Source organism: Coffea arabica, chromosome 1e, assembly GCF_036785885.1.
Source record: "Coffea arabica cultivar ET-39 chromosome 1e, Coffea Arabica ET-39 HiFi, whole genome shotgun sequence".
NCBI classification, from domain to species: domain Eukaryota; kingdom Viridiplantae; phylum Streptophyta; class Magnoliopsida; order Gentianales; family Rubiaceae; genus Coffea; species Coffea arabica.
The window spans coordinates 552,885-572,569 of NC_092311.1; the positions used below are offsets into that span (position 1 = coordinate 552,885).

At 36.3% G+C, this 19,685-nt stretch overlaps 2 protein-coding genes across 8 annotated transcripts; both read right to left on the reverse strand.

Annotated features, from left to right (window-relative positions):
* Nucleotides 1–253: 253 nt before the first annotated feature.
* Nucleotides 254–10,965, reverse strand: LOC113697431 (uncharacterized). Of its 7 annotated transcripts, none has more exons than XM_027217094.2 (8): nt 10,818–10,965; nt 7,815–7,948; nt 5,098–5,203; nt 2,868–3,050; nt 1,650–2,135; nt 1,418–1,477; nt 1,260–1,339; nt 254–453 (listed from the first exon to the last, which is right to left on the reverse strand). In XM_027217094.2, the coding sequence occupies exons 2-7, from the start codon at nt 7,848–7,850 to the stop codon at nt 1,275–1,277; spliced, it is 936 nt and encodes a 311-aa protein (XP_027072895.1). In that variant the 5' UTR covers nt 7,851–7,948; nt 10,818–10,965; the 3' UTR covers nt 254–453; nt 1,260–1,274. The 7 variants fall into 7 exon arrangements, with proteins under 7 accessions (XP_027072895.1, XP_027072865.1, XP_027072854.1 ...); XM_027217064.2 differs by having other exon boundaries at nt 1,260–1,336; nt 1,644–2,135; XM_027217053.2 differs by having other exon boundaries at nt 1,644–2,135.
* Nucleotides 10,966–14,112: 3,147 nt separating this feature from the next.
* LOC113688436 (ethylene-responsive transcription factor ERN1) lies at nt 14,113–15,289 on the reverse strand. Its single transcript, XM_027206253.2, has one exon. The coding sequence runs from the start codon at nt 15,110–15,112 to the stop codon at nt 14,213–14,215; it is 900 nt and encodes a 299-aa protein (XP_027062054.1). The 5' UTR covers nt 15,113–15,289; the 3' UTR covers nt 14,113–14,212.
* Between the last annotated feature and the right edge of the window lie 4,396 nt (nt 15,290–19,685).

Sequence of the window (19,685 nt, forward strand, 5' to 3'; positions counted from 1 at the left end):
AACCTCATGAAAATGGAAAACGGTTATATTTTCAGGTTCAAAATCAGTTCCCCAAAATCACTAGTGTGTGGTAGAAAAGGAAGCAATTTCTGGTAATCCCCAGAAACATCTTGATGTGAAACCCTATCAGCTGCCAAATTGAAAAGGAATAACGAAATCACCAAAATAAAGAGACGATCTCCTTTTAAGGGACAGTGGGAATAAAGCTACGGCACCCTGCTAACAACTTTAACCACCATTAAACCATAACCCAGAAAAGAAAAGATCCAACAATTTACTCTCGAAAAACCAATTATGCTAACCTGTTTTTAACTCATTCTACAAAAATACGGTGTTCACGTCTTAGTACTATCAGATGTACATCAAACTATACCTTCACAGAGTGCAAAATTCCAAAGCCACTATAAGAAGCTATTTACAAGAAGTTTGGTCCTCATTCTGCCTATCTCGGAGCTGCAGAAAGCAAATGAAAAGGAAATAATCAATCCACTCACTGATTAACATCGACACACTAAAAAAAAAAAGGCAAAATAAAAACTCTATCACAATATATACTTCATTCCTTGGGATTTAAACCATTACCAAGAATACAATAAGAAAGGTTTTGATACAGTGTCCCAATCACAGTGAGACAACAGGAAAAGAAGAAATTTAAGACTGCTATTTTCTAGGGACCCATAACCTACTTATGTTCATATAAGACTTGGCACAAGCAGCGGAAAGCAGCAAACGTGACAGACGGATTATAATGTCCTCTCAAGAAACTACTTCATGTAGTGATGGTAGTTTCTAACTCTGCCTCTCTGCTGCCTCTTTGCTTTCGCTTCTGGCATGTTTAAGTGAGAAAACAATTATAAACTGGGCAATCATCCCTCTTCTTGTAGTACAATGTCACTTTCATAAGCAAAAGACAATTGTAAGAATCAGGTGCTGACACATCCAGTTGAGCATCACACACTTAATCAGGCACCATGCTTCATTTTTCACATGCAAATACAAGTATGTCAAACACGCAGATGACCTATATGAAATTTGACTTTTCCTTCATGCCATGAATACGTGGCAGGGAATTAACTCCAAAACACTAGAAAAGGTCATAGCTTTCAGAAAGCTGACTTTTCCTACATGTCAATAGTCCGTGGACATAGCCCAAAGACTAGGAAAATTCTTGAAATTCTGAACAAGCAGGTAAATAATCAAGTAAAGAAAAGGGACATAGTCAAGTTTAAAAGCAAGAGGCACAAGATGGATGAAAGTACCAAATAGCACATTAGCTAGTCACCACCAAGATCTTGGTATCTCAAGCTTTCTGGTGCAGTATTCAACCTTTCAATCTCTGCTTCAGGAAAAAGTGACATATTTAGCATTGGAAATCATAAAAAACAACAAAAATCTTTACCTTGGTGTTTCAACCTACCATTGGGGTCAAGAAAGTTGCCTGAATCAGCTGTCATGAAGGGTGGGCTAGAGTACATGTCTGTCATGAAACGAAACAAGGGTTAAGCGAAAGAGGGTGAGTGGGGAGATGGGGAAGGGGAGGGAGATGAGAGAGAGAGAGAGGGGAGATGGGGAAGGAGGAAGGGGGAAGGGGAGGGAGATGTCTGTGATGGTGGGCTCGAGAGAGAGAGAGAGAGAGAGCAAACCAGAACCATTGGCAAAATCAGCTCCGAGGTCTGAGAGACCAAAATGTTGAGAAATTTGCCCAAAAAACCCAAATGAAGAAGTGTCAGCATCAATCAGAGTTTCGTTTACGGGTTGTGAATTGGACTCCACACTACTGAAAGACGAGACAGATGCATCAGCCAATGCAGAACGAGACTCCACAAGATTGTTATGTGCACCAAACTCAAAAGAAGAATTTCCAGCGTAGGTAGGTTCTGATTTAATCATCCCTCCATCTACTACAGGTGTTATTGCCCTATTTGAGCTCTGACCCAACAACATATTTGCAGAAACATCAACGTTTCTGCTATGAGAAGCCATATTAACAGCTGTTTGGATGCATGACTGCATTGATGACCCACAGTTGCTGAAAACGTTGTGTAAATTGGCAGAAATAGGCTGGTGTATGTTCTCCGCCCTCAAAGTAGGGCCAACATTTTCTGCAGCTCTACAAACACCCAAGTTTTGTTGTGCTGCACAAAGTTATGATAGAATGAACAACAATATTGTGGTTTGTTGATAGCAGAATTTGGATCAAGTTAAATAATTTAACGTGTAAGCCACTATGATAACATCTAAATATTCGGTTAGACAGAAGAAGGTGCACTAAAGTATAAAGCTGAAAGGCTGTTCGGGGCATAAGCATGAAGTGCAGGCATCATTTAAGTTAAGTGCAAACTTTCATTAAGGTTTTATCTTCATTATGCCACACAATCAAGCAACGTGACGAGATGGCCTTACAAACTAAGGAATGCACGATAGGTCAATAACATTTTCCAATAATTTCTTCAATCCAAAAACACAATCACCATGGCAATCTTCATTAAACGTATTAAGCAGATTGACAGTCAGAAAAATTGACACAGAAGGGAAAAAGAGACGGGGATGAACAATTTTGAAGAGGGAAGGACGAGGAGAAGGGACAGAGAATCTAATATCTCTGCTCCAATTCTTGTCCCAGATAATCATCATATAACCAGAGAATAGGTTGCTCAACAACAGTTAATGGATCTCCAATGAGTTGCTAATATATGAAAAAGGGAACAAAAGGTGCACAAAATAACAAAGCACACTATAATCAATTTAGATACAAACAGAAGATGTTAAAGCATAAAAGTTGACAACTTCACGGGGCTTTTGATGCATTCAGACAGAGTTAAGTGTTGAGTGCACCAAATCAACCTAAAACCAGAAAATTATCATACTTGGTGCAATATGAGATCCATTAGACATAGATATGGATGCAATCCCTGCTGATCCAAATCGACGCATCAACTCCACCTGTTCTGCAAGCAACTTGTTGAATTCCATGATTTGCTCTTTCACCATCAATCTTAGATAGTATGCCTTGAAGAATTCTTGATTTTCTTCTTCCAGCTTTTGCCAAACTGAAATGCATGTATCAAGTTATGACCTTGAAAGGTGTGCGACACAATTACAGACTGATAATGGAATGGTAGCAACCAAATAAAGTCAAAATTAAAAGAGATGGCATCCCAAACTCAATCTCAATTTATAATACCAATCAAGAGGTACCAAAGACAATCTAACAATATACAGTATCTCCTTAGACGAGTCTATGCTTCTTGGTCAACTATACCTGAAAAGTTACTTCCCCTTCCAATTTCATCACTCTAAACTAACAATTCTCATGAATTGATAAAATTTTTATCTAAATAAAGTAAAAGTTATTTACTTTCATGACTTGACATACCATTTCAATTAAAGCTAATATAAATTCAAATAATCCAAAAAATGTCTTAAGTGTGTCAGACAACCATTATTTGTCAGCAAAAATCAGGAATATACAAGAAGTAATTAATGGCGTGATCTCTATTTGCACATGTTTACACAACCAGAATTCGGAACTCAACTAATACGCAAACAGCAAGTTGCTAAATGGCCCTGGAACCATCAACTTTATATCTTTACATGCAATGAACCTATTAATTTGTTGCCACTAGCTCCTAGACTGATCTGCCTTACTAAGGCAATTTTTATGCTCCTAAACTTTAAATTTTAGCTTACAGTCGATATGCATAAGCCATAAAAAGTAGTCACAAAGGTACTGGTTGATGAACTTTCAGCAAATGGCCAAATACTATTCCACTAACAACCAGAACTTCTGCTGTTACATAACCATCCACTTGAGGTAAGGAAAAAGAGAAGCAACATCCTAATAATCATATTCTAAAATCAAAGAGATTAATTAGAAGCAGAAGTAGCTAAATCTAATATACATAAGGTAGCTGCACTTTCAAACTTCTCGCAATACCTCTCCATTATGTTCAGAGCTAAAAGCAAGCAAGCCTCTCTACTAGGAAATTTGGTAGACAACTTGCACCATAGGCCCAAATGAGGAACAAGATCTAAACATAGTCAACTAAAAGGTGGCAGCTCAAGAATGGGAAATCAAAAAAAAAAAAAGAAACTTTCAGGTAGCCAATCAACTAATAAACATCCTGTGCAGACAGGTGGGGTGAAGGCAAAAGGAAATTTGTAGTCACAGTACAAGACCAACAATTTTTTACCCTAGGCAGCCAGTTGATTCAACTGGAGCATGACAAGAAAGAATTGAGTTGCTAATCCAATTCATGAATCATTCAGCATCTATGGATGTGGACAGCAGAAAGCAATAACTTTTGAAATGTAACTTGATCCGCCTCTAAAACCAAAATAGAGATTACTTCTATCACATGGCCACTCCAAGGTTGATTAAAAAAAATTGCTATTATGAATTTTTGATAAAAGGTCAATTTGACAAATATTCTTTTTCTTCTGTTTTTATGCCATATCCCCCAGCTTGCAGCCCCCAGAATCATCAAGCCCTTAAAGATGACATCCAGTGTTTATCTTAGTATAGATATGTCACATACAACAATGTAAAAAAAAATTAAAATAAAGAATGATTCAATTTAATTCAGCATGCTCAAACTTCGAGCACTTGATTGGACACCAATCAAACAACTATTTTGTTCTCTTTTCTCTTTTCTAAGGTCTTGATTATTCTAGGGGATTGTCAAGATTGTTTGGTGAATGAAAGGGGAGAAAAATTAGGGGGAAGAAGAAGAAGACACACCAACAGTTTCTCCTAACTCCATGCAAGTTTCAGACAGTACATCTGGACAGTATTTATATCAACTGCTATTTATGCCTTGGAATGCTTGAACCAGTTTTAATGTACCAACAAACACAGAGTAATATACTTAATGAAGCACTGGCCACAGCAGTTTTGCTAGTTACCACCCTAACAACGATAAACAAAAGAAAAAGAAACATGTTACTTCACTAGCTAATTGTTCAGATAAAATAATACAAAAATTAGACTAAAACAAGTAAGAAGAACTATGAAATGCTTGAGTCACAAACAAAGTTACTGTTAGTGATCACTCATTTACTGGAAATAAATAATGCAGGGTTTAGTAAGAAGAATACCAATTTCAGTAATATGTGGCTCTATGTTCTCCTGAATGAACAAAGTGTTCATAACTTCCCTTTGGTTCATATAAAGGCGAAGACACCTTTCTATGCGGTTTTGCACCTGCAAAGAGAGCACACTGGTTAAGAAAAATGAATGAATAAACAGATATCTGGAAATAATTTACTTGTGCTTTTTCCCTATCTTTTCATCAGACTTTCAAGTAAAATAAGGCAACAATACGATCAGCAAATCTCCAAGACAATCAAACCTCTTTTAAAATTGCAAACTTGTACTGTCTGATTACTGATCACAGGGCTTACATGCTAGCTTTAATGCAGAAGCAGATTAACAAAGAAAGTTCACTACTAAAATTGGCAAGAAATCATAAAACTAGCACATTTAACGTTTTGTAAGATAAGAAAAGCCATAATATCCTGTCCCAATGGCCAGAAAAAAGCTAAAGAAGATTTAACACACGGTGAAAAAATTATGCAGCTTTTCCCATGCCAAAACACTAAGACTACTTTAATGTGTCAATTGCCGATGAAGGAAAATAGTATAGTGAAAATGCAATAAAAAAAAAGGGAGGAAAGAAGCAGCGCAAAATATTTGGTGCCTGGACAACTTTTTTCTTCTTTTGGCTGTAAATGCTACAGGTTGTGGCTACAATAGCTCCAGTTCTACCTTTTTACCATCTCTACTGCACAGTGAGAGCAGGTACACATTGGATTTACAACTCAATAGCACACATAATACTGCAAGAACCACACACATAAACAGAACTCAATGATGTTTCTGTACAAGATGTCAAGCTTGCTGGATTGCACTTTTTATATCTGTAAGTTTTTCAAGTGACTGAAAAGTCAACTAAATCATCTGAGCCGATGAAGGAGGGAAAATTTTCATATCCACTAAGTAATCAATAAACATGAATATCTGCAGCTAATCTCTCTCTCTCTCTCTCTCAAGGTGGGCTTCATGTTAGAGATGATCCTTCTTGAGGGAAGGATACACTTTCCCCCAATACTATTTCCCTGGAACAGTAAGAGATGGTTGTTACAGCCTAACTTAAATTCTTATATATTTACTTTATCTAGTACCTCAAATTAATCTTATTCATCTTTTGTCTTATATATTCATCGTTTGCTCCTCAATAGGTACTGGAGTTATATTGGTGCAATGCACTTTTTCAAATGAAATTGAACTATTTAAAGTAATTAAATAAAACAATTTCATCAGCCAAAATTCAATCAAACATGGCTGTTCTTATCCATATATATATATGTAAGTATGTATGTATGTATGTATCAATGTAGGTACACTTGAATTTTGAATAGGAAGAATAACTTGACAATGACATAAGTCTCTCATTCATATGTTTGGATGGAACCTATGATTCACATACTATTACAGCAGTAATGTTGCAGAAAGTATGTGGTAGGATTTTTTTGCACTCTGTCTTGGACAGAATAAATTAGGAATTCATCAGTCCATTTATTCTAAGGTCATTTGAGCCACACATAAAATAGCAGATATTTTAAATTCAAAAGCAAGTTAATTCCTTAAGTATTTCTTTAATTTAATTTTTCAAGTTGTTGTAGTTCTTAACATCCATACATTGCATACATTGAGTTCTTTACAGCTCATTTATTATTCTATCGAATAGTTATTTCCAACATAAGTTGAAATCTTTTGTATTCAACAAAATCTCAAATTTTTCTGAACCTATAAGCATCCAAAACAACAAAGTGAAAATCAATGCAAATTTTTCCATTACTTGGAATTCCAAAGATCTTCTCTACTTGTTCATTCCCATGCAAAAGTCAGCATAGAATCAATTTTTATCAGATGAAATAGCCCAAGATTGTGTTTTACTGGACCAAAATTCAAAACATATTTCAAGAAATATGGATTAAACCTTTTCTTCTGCCTTGACCACTTCTTTTGCTGGCATGATTCATCACCTTATTATCATTTCTTCTTTTGATGTCAAGTTTTTCCCTGACTTACCAGAGTAGGGTTTTGTGCATGCAACTCAGATTTTTACGTGTATGGTGGCATATTAATTTGTCTGCTTTTCTAACATCTATCATACATGTCTTTACACAAACACACAAAAAACATATTTTTAAAACAATTTCAATATTCTAAGCAATATACATTACTTTCATAATATTACAAAACTCAATTCAGAATTTTTATTTTAAAAGTTTGTATTTCAGAAAACTTATAATCCCATGATTCATAAATTGTATGACATTAAAAGTGGAGTTGCAAAGCATGTTCAAAACGGTTCCCACTATTCCTTTTCTTTGATGCTTCTTGAAAAACTTTTTGGTCCTTAAAGTTAGAAACTGATTTGCAGAATTTTATTCGAGACTTTGCAGTATGTTGAAAAAGCTTTTTCATATTTGCCTAGTCAATATAACTGAATAAACAAATACAAGGTTTTCATTTACTAATAAATGAAGGCAACTGAAGTCCCCTGAAGTTATTTACATCAAAGGTTCATAATATTAAAAAGAAAGGAACTAGAAGAACATAGCCACAAATATATTCTTCAGACATCTTGGATTCAAACAGATGTAATACAATATAAGGGTAACCATATTCATGGGCCAAAAGGCTAAACTTGAAGATCACCTTATCTGAAATTGGGAAAAGATGATTTTCAACCAAAAAACTAACATGAGCAACCAGGAAATGGGCATGTAATAATTCAAAAGCTTACTAGTGTCAAGAGCTTTCCCCCATCTTCAGAAGACATTTTGTCGAGATTCAGTACTTGTCAAGTTCTTAGGTGGAGATCAATAAGTAACCTATTGACCACTGTATTTTCCAGGCTTTATGATAGCTAGACGTCACCTGATATCAAATATGAAAAAGTTGCCTTTACAAGGAAAACCAATAAAAGGAAAAGGGTGGGGCAGAAGACAGTTAATTTTTGCCAAAAATGACCCTGATGCAACAGGCGTAGGGTAACAAGTCATAAACCATACATATCAAGGATTCATGATTTGTACTACAACTAATACTGAAAAGTGAATGGGCAGGGAACAGACAACAGTTACAAGTATCTATAGAAAGAACTAGCAACAAAAGAAAATGGCCCTGGCACAACTGGCGTAGGGTAACAAGTAGTAAACCATCTACATAAAAAAGGATTCATGATTTAAACCACAACTAACGCTGAAAAGTGGATAGGCAGGGTACAGACATCAGTTACAAGTATCTATAGAAAGGACTAGCAACAAAAGTAAACAAATTCAAAAATTTCTGAAGGATTTCACATAATACAATGAAACTTGCCAATCTTAAGATTGAGATGGGCATAGAAAGGTGTCTATTCATAAAATGCATTCGAACTCTTTCCTTATTTAGGGACTGCACAAGTATGAAATTGCTTGCTCTCCTGAATCAGTCCTTCTCACCATGCTTGGCATAGTAAATATAGACCTAGAAACAAAACATTGAAACTATGGATAATCGCCACTCCAGAACGTGCAACTATTTATCCAAATTACCTCTTTAAAACAACACAAGAATTCTTCATGTTTACTTCATGCAGCCAATGTGCTACAGGTTTCAAAAGCACACTTTTGAGAAAACAAGGAAATCTCAAAGGGCCTTTTTAGTGGAAAATTGAAGCCTTAACCAGTTGCATCAGTTAAAGAGCAAACTTTCTTCAATAGATGGCCACAAACTTTATCATGCACAGAGAAGCCATTTAATATCTTTAACAAGTTGGTAATGGACTCAAAGGACCAAAACCGGTTAGGATAAGACAATTACAATTAAGCTATCTTATAGTAACCTTTCTAATTGTTAAGGTGTGATATTTGGCCCTCCTTTCTTGGTTAGGTTCCTTTTGTTTTCATTTATGTACTCAAGAGGGCCTTCTTTATTTAATTATTCATCTTGTAGTCTTTTTTCCCCCCTTTTGGTTGGTTTGGAGGGGGGAGGGGGATATGATAGCTTTGATGTGCTCCTAGCATGTCACCAAAATGAATGGCAGCAAGCACTCTTTGTGATAACATGCTCTGGCTAAATCAATCAGGAGCATCTACTGGGACAAGTCAGCAAGAAGGTAAAAGAACAAGTAAAGTTATGTCGAATAATCAGGATATAATAGCAAACTCCAACTTTGAACCAATCAACATCTGGTCAATCAACCATGCTGAGTCCAGAAATTAATTGAGGTGCAATTTTACATCACAGCGTAGTTGCAATTTTGCAACTTCGGTATTACATGTGGATGCAATCACATACTTAGATCACCCTATGAAATTTCTTGGGGCTTGGGTTCAACGCACACCTTAATTATGTTTGTTATACCGATAGACCGACAGGTGATTGTATAACTCCACACACCCGACTGTTCAAGTCCACGCGTTCTACCTTAATTATGTTTGTTATAGCGGTAGACCGACTGGTGATTGTATAACCCCACACGCCAACTGTTCAAGTCCACGTGTTCTACCACAATTATGTTCATTATGCAGGTAGACCGACTGGTGATTGGTGTAACCCCACACACTGACTGTTCAAGTCCACGTGTTCTACAACAAGACATTGCTGACTTACGAAGCAATAGACACCTAAAAATATACTTCAGTCAGGTCACAAGTAGATTCTTTTTAAGGAGAAAAAGGAAAAATACAACACTGATACCGGAATCTCCATTAGACCAACACATGAAACAGAACCAACTTAAGACAGCAATTGACAAGTTCTCCAGATAGGCAACTACCAATACAATCAGTTACCTTCTTTAGTTAGAGTGCCGAGTAATTAGAGAAGACTGACTCATAAGGAAGCAGGGAAACCTTTTCAGTAAATGAACAAATTTGCTTCCATTTCTCCAAAAAAAAATAAAAAATCAAGTACAATCTATTGAGATTGCGATTTTCCATTTCATTCCAAAAAAAGAAGAATAACCAAGCTGTATACAGTTCTATTTTCTATCCCTTCTTTCCTGCGCCCTGAAACCTATGCCTAAGCCAAGAATTGAACACAGCATTAATACCAAGAACAAGAATATGAATAGTTTGTCCAGAGTTGCAAGAAGTAAACGAGAAACCAAGCAACCATTTTTAAGAGATAATATACCAAACCGTTTCATTTTATGGTCTTCAAGGTGAAAGTATAGTAGCTAAGAAATGAATGCAATGACAAATAAACAAGGAAAACAACACTATGCAAATGATGATTGAATCAACAAAATCGAAGAAATAGCAAGATTGCACAGGGTGTATTGAACTCTTCAATCTCCTAGCAGTAGAACAGACCCAAAAACTTAAAACCAAAAAAAAGAAAGAAAAAAGTAAAAACAAGAAACCATTACCATTCTGGTAACACAAATGCAAAAACCTAGACAGAGGAACTTTAAACTGCTATAGTCTATTCTTTCTTATCTAACTAATCCTCCAAAAATCAAAACTTTAACAAACTCGCACACAAAAACACCCATAAAACAATAAATTCAATATCCTTCACATAATGATGCACATACCTACGGTTTTAGTTTCAAATTTTCCCCCAGAAAATGAAGAAAAGAAACCATGATCACTAAAACGACGAAGCATACAGAATAAAACCTTTTCCATTTCTCTGACCATACAACAAAAACCCACAACAAATAACAAGAAAAAGGATCATATCACAGCTTTAAAAAGAAAAAAAAAAGAATCTTGAAAAAGTTAAAAGATAAAGCTAGCATTTTTTTCTCATTTACCTGAATATTAGTACTGGCTAACTCGTTCTTGGCAGAGATTCCGAGTTAAGTAATTCAGAGCATTTCTGGGAAGAGCGAGAAAAGAGAGAGAGAGAGAGAGAGAGAGAGAGAGAGGTGGAAGTGGAGAAGGAGTTCCCAGTATTACAACTCTGCTCTACTTACGTTCATTATATTTCCTTCAGTTGAATCTTTTGATTTAATTGTGCTTTTAATTTCTTTGAAATTTATTCAAAACTTCCTTCTTAATTAAGTGCCCCTTTTCTTTTTTTGTTTTTTTCTTGAAAAGAGGAATGCAAAAGTTTGGAAATATGACGTGGCTACAATGTCATTACACCGTTTGTGCTTTTCATGCGTGTAATTCCACTTCCTCAATATTCTCCTTTCTTCTTTTTATTCCTTAACATTCTCCTCCTTCTTTTCTTATCCTTTGCCAAGGATATATATATATATATATATATATATATATATATATATATATATATATATATATATATATATTTTTTTTTTTTTTTTTGGGTTCTTTATATATATGTATATATATCTTTGGTTAGAGACCAAAATAAAAGTTTCATTTTTATTCACCTTTTGGGTTAAATATGTGTGTTTAATTATCTTTCATTATGGAAATGCAAAAGTAAATTCATATGTATCAAATTATCTTTCATTATTTTTTTCCCTTTTATTGTGTATGTTATGAACAAAAACTCGATGGATGTTTTACAATGTTGTATATATTGGGATCTTTTTTATAAGTGGTTAGAGACCAAAATAAAAGTTTTCTTTTATTCTATTCATCTTTTGGGCTAAATATGTGTGTTTAATTATCATGCATTATGGAAATGCAAAAGAAAAATCATTTGCATTGCATTAGTGTTGTCTTTTTATTTGAAAAATGTTATTTTTTCCCTTTTATTGTGTATGTTATTTACAAAAATAGACGTTTTAGAATGTCATTTAAAAACAATTTACTGTCTAAATATTTACGTGTGGAAGTTACTAGAAATTAATTCACACAGAATATTCTAATATTGAATACATTATTCTACATATATATTATGTTACCTTACGCACATTTACAATTTTTCACTATATTCTTCTTTCTTTTAAGGAAATAAATTGTTTTTTTTTTCAAATTAAAGCTACTATTACAATTAAAATTCACAATTGAAATTTTTGTCTCACACAAAGGGAGTACCTTGACGTACACTTGTTATTTTTGGACCGTCCAAAGATGGCACTGTCCTGAAGTTACCACATTGGCCCAGGCAACAGCAGCGACAAGGCCCAACAGATATTGTCTTTGGTTTTAACAATTCGTCTGGATATGTTGTCCTTTTTAATCAGTAAGGCCCCCACTTGGTGGCAGCTGTTAGCCACCACCTGCTGGTGGGTTCATGGGCCCCCATGGACTAGTGGGTACCACAAGTCCATTGTTGGACTACCTGCTTTAACCTATTAGCCTAATGGGCGCAAGCGGGCTTACATCGTTTTTGTTTTTATTTTTTATGTTTAAAGGGGGATTTCAAGCTTTATAAAGAAAGGAAAAATAGGTACCTAGTTAATGTTCTATCAGTTGAAATGAGTTTGTTGGACATTGCATAAGTGAAAATGAAAAAGAATATGACGTTTGCTGCTGCGGGTGTTTTTGATAAAAAAAAGTATTTTTGAAACGTTTTGTGAACGTCATCTCATACAATTAGGAGTGAAAATTTTGGTGTGAAAAATGTTTTTAGCAAAAGTTCAAAATTGATGTTTTTAGAATAGTTTTTTAGTAGTTTAAAAAATAAAATATTAAATTTGTTCATTTTATCCTATATTATGAACTAAATAAAGAGATAAATATATTTAAAATTTTTCAAATTATGCATTATCCAATACAATAAGTGCTTATTAAACTGTATCTAAACAATATATTTAAAAACACTTAAATACCGAACAAGTTCTTTTATCAAAAGCTCTACGTGAAGTACTTTATAATAAACTACTGACCAACCCTAAAAATAGTTTGTCACCAGTGAGTCTTGTGTTCATTTGCCCCAATTACTGATTATGTAATGACTTAAAGAGTGTAGCAATTCAGCAGTCCTTCAATCTTTCTCTGAAATCGAGTTTTGATTTGCTGAAAATGGTTTTGTCCTTCTTTAATTAGATCTAAATGCAAAAAAAAAAAAGGTTGTATACCGTTCTAACCTGAACAAGAGGTTGCTAATGACACAAGTGTCTTCTATTCAGAAGTCCAACAAGGTAAACAGCATGTGCTACGACCATGAACATGCACTCAACAGCATGTGCAGTGACCATGAACCTGTACTTACGTCACAAGCTGCACGCTTACTGGACTTGAGCAGATCAACACTAGAAATATGGATACAGAGAGAGATGATGGACTGGAAATTGTATATTTTCTATTCATGGCATTGAAAGCCTATCGCTCTGCTCAAGAAATAAAATTAAAGGTTGTGTTTGGATTGCATTTTCCATGATTTTTCATGGGAAAATTACTGTAGCAATTTGATGTATGTGAGGAAAAAAGGTAATAGGGAAATGTGATCACGGAAAACGACGTAATTTTCCGACGAAAAATCGCAATCCAAACAAGGCAACTTGCCTCGTTTATTATGGGTTGTTTGGCAGAAGCCAACGGTGATGATTTCACTGATCCAGGATTAGAAGCATGGTTCAAAGTCTCGGTCGAGACCGAGATGACTCGGCTGAATTGTCATCGGAACGGATCCCATTCGATATAATATCGGGACTAAATGACTCCGAAATACTTGACTCGTCGAGAACTCAGTCGAGTTACTGAGAACTCAGCCAAGAAATCTCCGATAAGGATAGTCTCGGTTGAGTCGGTTCGAGTCATTCCTGGTCAACTTGTAAATTTATATTTTACAGATATTCTTTTGCTAATTTTTTTATTATTTTTGTTTAGCATATTTTTGAATATTATTCATAATTTTTAGAATATTAAATGTTGCAAAATTTACGTTTCGCCTCGACCATGACTGGTATGCCGAAATCGATGTGGAATGGTCCGGGCCTCGACCGCAACTTTGAACCATAATTAGAAGTCTATATGTATTGTGAATTATAGTTTGTCCCTTGGTTCAGTTCAGACTTCAAACTTCAGATACTAGAATTAGAATCTCGAGTGCAAAATGCTGGCGGGATAGGTAGAGTCAGAATTAATTTATGGACTAGGGGAATTTTTAGCAAGAGATAGAATGTTCTATGTACTAATATGAGGGCATATCCTGAAACTGATGAAACAAGAAGAAAACAGAAGTATAAATGCTACTCAGTCGAATGTTTTTCTTCTAAATATCAAAATGGCCTGCTAATTTATAATCTGATATGGTAAAAACTTGGGGGGATACATTGTATGAACTACTGGATTAGCTGGGGCAGAACATCTGGTAGAGCATGGGAAGATCCCAGAAAGAATCGTTACAATCATGAACATTCTCCCAATATTCACTCACACCATTCATTGCATACAGGGATGCAGATATCTGTCTCTGAACCTTCATATGTTCGAAGTCTGGAATCTGATGATGGTATTGAGTTTGATGATCACTCATCATCTCGGATGTATCTTTTTTGGGCAATTCAAAACCTGCATCCTGTTGACCTAAAAGAATCCTATCAAAATCGGATGCAAATGTTGAAATTAAGCTGCCATCACGGCCGGTGGTATAATCAAACTGATCAGAAGATGATGCCGGTTGATATCCTCCTGCAGCCATGAAGTAGCTCAAGTCCGGCTTATATGCATCATCAAACAGCTTTGTCTGCGCTTGAATTGTCGTGAGAACAGCTGCAGAGTTATCATTATTGTTGCTGCTGCTGCTGCTAAAACTACTTCCACTAGCACTACTCTGAGAAGTACTGCTGCTGCTACTAGTACGCGAAATGGTTCTGGAACTGCTCTCTGTGGCTGTCTTGTTGGAGGCTGTGGAAGCGAGAGAGGCGATTTTGTTGAGACGCCCTTTCTTCTGATTGAGGAGGTTTCTGATCTTCAAGGACAGAGCTGGATTGCAAGGAACATGATTCATGAAATTGGTTCGAGTATTCGAGCCTCGGAGAAGGCAAGCAGCCTCATCATAAGCTTGAGCAGCTTCTTCAGCTGTGTCAAATGTCCCGAGCCACATCCTGATCTTCTGAGTAGTGTTCTTGATCTCTGCTACCCATTTGCCTGATGGCCTCTGTCTCACCCCAACAAACTTCCTTTTGCTGCTGCTACCTCTGTTTCTATCCACCATATACGTGCTTTGTTTTTGGAATTGAAGTTCCATTTTCCTCCCCGCCCAAGAGAACAAGCTCAATCAGCTATAAAATTTTGTCAAAGTACAAAAAAGAAGTAAATAGACAGAGGAGCCTTGAGTATGCTCCTTGATTCTTCACAAATGGAGACGACAGAGACTTATATAGTCATGACATTAGTGGGCAACCTCGTCTGCTTTTGTTGTCTGTTTATAAAATTCAATTTGTTCTTTTATAAATGTTTGACTGATTTTTCAATGAAAAGGGTTCGGACAATGTCAATCAACCATGACTGGTTAGCATGACCAATGCTCGCACACATATTATCACACAGCTCTCTGGAAATGTTTATTTGCTTTTGGTATTATTTGCCTGATCTCCTGCAGGGCATGCTTGCACATTTATGCCTAACACGTTCTTTCTTTAGGTTCTTAGCAAAACTGGCAGGATTTATCAACTACTCCAACAAACAAATCTCCCTTGTTTTTATATCGGTGGAGCAACACACACACACCTACCTGCCAATCATTAGTTGCATCCATGGTTCGCCGTCACGGATCGCGGTCGCGTCACGGTCTCGGTTGTTCCATATCCGTCGCGGCATATCGATTGAATATCGGGTGATACGCACATTATAGCATATAAAGTTTCCAAAAATTTTGAAAAAATTACTAAAATTAGAAAATACCAAAAAAGGTATAATTTGAAAAAATATCCGAGTCAACTCCGAATTGACTCGGATATATCGGCTGATGACATGCATCATGAATTCGAATCGGCCAATATCGGTCGAGTCAGAGCGAGTCGCCGTGGATACAATAATATCCACGATTAGGAGATCGGTATCATAGCGGTCCTCTCTGTTCCGGTTACGAATTGGCCAATACGTATCGGTATCGGCTGATATTGCTAATCATGGTTGCATCAGTTTAAATATTAAACAGGTTCTTTTGCCAAGGATTACAAGTCAAAATGATAATTCAATCAGAAGAGCAACAGAGAATAGGCTATAGGAGTGAAATGAAACCATTTGACCATGTTTCTCTGGCTGCAAAGTATTAGTATTTCATTTTCCTCGCTGGCAGCACTCGCAAGAAAGAATCCAATACAGGAGAATTGACTTCATCATCACCGTGATTGCAAGATAATTCTCCGAACTTTAATAGTTAAAATGCAGCAGCACTGTTAATAGATAGATATATACCAGAAACAAATGGAAGTCCCCATGAGATTAATTTTCAAAATACAATAAGCTCAATTGGACAAATCTCGAGCATGGTATCTCCACCTGGCAATTTCAAATTCAAGAAAGCCCCCAAAATGCCATCCATCATACACAGCAAAGCAAAGATGGTGCAAAAGATAAAGGCAAGAAACCCTTGAATTATGAGCAGCAAGTCAAAGATGGCCCCTCCTCTCAAGCATATTCGAGAACAAAATACAAATTTGTTCTCTCTTATTCACCCTCACTTTGGTCAACTTTGAACCTGTCTAAGCAGCAAAGTAGCAATCACGGTAGAGGGCCTGCCCCCCCATTATATTCCTTTTCTTTTTGGTTCATTTCTTTTTTGAAATGTTTAGGCGTCAGGCAAGGCTGCCATTTGGATGCACGCCAGGCATCTGCCCCTTGGATAAGAACTACTTACTAGTAAAACAAACACAAGTCCTTTTTTTGTCTTACGTTTTCAAGAATCGAATTAAAGCACGCTGCTGCTTAGCCTTTCGTTCGAATCTTTTTCATCAATACCTGACAAAGGTTAACTTTACCGCTTGCATCATTGGTTTTTGTACATGTAGTAGTATTAATCGACAAAAATGCTGATTAATTAAGAAAGCCTTGTGGGGTGATCATCTCCTCCTTCTCCTCCTCCAAAAGGAAGGGCCCTCTGAGTGGTTGGAATAGTTACAGGAGAACTCAAAAATGACTTTGTATTCTGAATCTGGGATCTAGTAGTAATTAGTATTCAATAATCCATCCTTCCTAGTTCAGCCACCGACAATATGAAGCAATGCCGATGGAGGGCAGCAAGAGATTCATTTTTTTTACACAGTGAATTAACCATCACATAACACTACTACCTATTGTTATGATACAAGGGAATTTTTTTTTTTTTTAAAGGAGGGATCAGATTAACTTCTAGCTAAGAGTTGGTTTACCAGGCAAATGGAAGGTGCAGCTTGGAATTGGTTTCTCCTCTATTAACTGATCTAATTCATTGTCTCAATCAAAGATAAACGCTAGTATCATTCAAGACTAGTGTCTTAAGGCATGGTTAAATTCTTCTTGTTCCCCATACTGCTGTGAAAAGCTCAAGGAGTTAAATTTATGAGAATTGCAATCCTTTCATATAATAAAGAACAAACAATGGGGTGTATTGTATAGTTATCTGCCTATGTTATATATCGACCATTAAGTTGCAGATAAGACACATTTAACCTCAATTCTTGGGCAGAAACCAAAATACATTCCAAACTAGTAGGAACCATGGTTCAAAGACTTGGCTAAGTCGTGACTGGAATGGGATTTTTCGATTTGATATCCGGATGAGATGACTCCTAGATAATAAATCACTGATAATTCGGTCGAGTCACTAAAAACTTGACCAAGACATCTTCGAGACGGATAGAAACAGCGAGTCGCCCTAAGTCATCTCGAATTAATTTGAATTATTATTATTTTTGTTAATTTTTTATTATTTTTGTTTATCATATTTTTTTACAATTTTTAGAATATTAAATATTTCAAAAATTTACGTCTCGCTGAAACCACGACTAGTATGCCGAAACCAATGTGAAACGGTCCGGATCACGATCGCGACCGTGACTTTGAACTATGGTAGGAACATAACTTGTGGATTTCTTGGTTAAAAAACTGCACGAGATGTTTATGACTGACCAAGAAGTTAATAGCAGTAGTATTACTGCTTGCTGTTCACGAGAATAAATGTTTCCTAAAACATCAACTGCATTAGATTATCCATACATACAAGATAAGCTGATAAGCATCAAGTTAGTAAAGATACATAGCAGGCAGCTTGGCCTTGAATGGAATCTATTTCCTTACAAGCTGACAAAAATTACCTTTTTGGCTGGCATCATTTGTTGCTGCGTTAGTCCGCAGATAAACATAACATAGTGATTAATTACTATGCAAGAACATTAATGTGGATGTGATCGTCCCCTCACCTAAAAAAATAAAGGGCGATGGCTGGTAGAAATTGGGTTTTTAATTATGGGTGCTTGATTAGAACAATGACGTTGTTTTGAATAACTAATTCACAAGTTGTCCTGCCCCCTACTTCCTAGTCCTGAGACAATCAATTTTCTTTTCTTTCAGCATAATTCTAAGTCATCCAAAACAACACTTCTTGGCATATATATATATAACAAGGCATCTACTACGCAAATAAATTTTGCTTTCTTTTTTTTTTTTTTTGACACACAAGAAACCTAAGCTTGACGTTCAGTTTAACCTTGGCAAAGTTGGATTTCCCTCGAAACTTAAGAGTAGGGAAAAGCTGAATTAAGATTGAGCAGGATAATTGGGAGTTGTCTACATCTTCCCGCGTTACCACTACTACTACGTGCCTTCTAAGGACACTCTTGATGACAAAAACTTTTTTAAGTAATGGAGTATCATCTAGCTACGCTATGTAACGGAGTTCTTCTTATCCATAAAGTTTTTGTTTAGACAGAGAAGATGTCTATCCAAGTAATCACCAAGAACTTGTACCTCCCCTTCCCACCCACACCCCACTCCCCCCCCCCCCCCCCCCCCCCCAAAAAAAAAAAAACCCCCAAATGGAATTATTTGGAATCCATTTTACTCGATTACTGGTGTAGGCTTCATCTAGAAGTAGAACCCAGGCATCATACTTTTTCTTAACTGGAGTGGAGCAAGAGTCAGCAAATTTGGCTGCATACTCTATTCTTTAGCTTTTTCATAGAATCTCTTTCCTTACAAGCTGACAAATGTTGGCTTACCATAGAAAAGTGTAAATGTCAACATCCTCTTGATGGGATCATCATTGAGCACCGGTGGTTGGGCACCCTGATGACGGCAAGACCCTTCACAATACAGTGAATATTCGGTCGTCTGTTCCTCCAAGTTGCGGCCTGGAGGAGCGAACAATATCTCCACAACCAGAAGAGAAAAGTTTTATCACAAAAAATCTTCCAGTTCTGACGAAACTTCGATACATCAAACTCTAATGCAGTCGTTCGCACCCCAACCCTGTAATATACATTCCCTCATCCAACAATCAACCAAGTGTGGTGGATTTTGGATTTCTAGCCCGAGTGCTGGGAGTAAAAGTTAGTTGATTCCTACGAACGGATCAAAAGCAATAAGCTGGTACCATATGTTTTTTCAAATGGTTGCAACGGCTGACCATATTCTAAGAGTAAAACTGTAACATGTATCAGAGACGGTACACCACGATCTACAATATAGTCTGATTCTGGTACAGACTCGAAGCAATTGATTGACAAAATGGATGTTCAAAGCAAATCAATGGTCCATCCAAGAATAAAACTGACAATATGGTAAACCACGCATTATCTATTTGCTTTCAAACATAATCATTCAATCAAATGATCAATCAA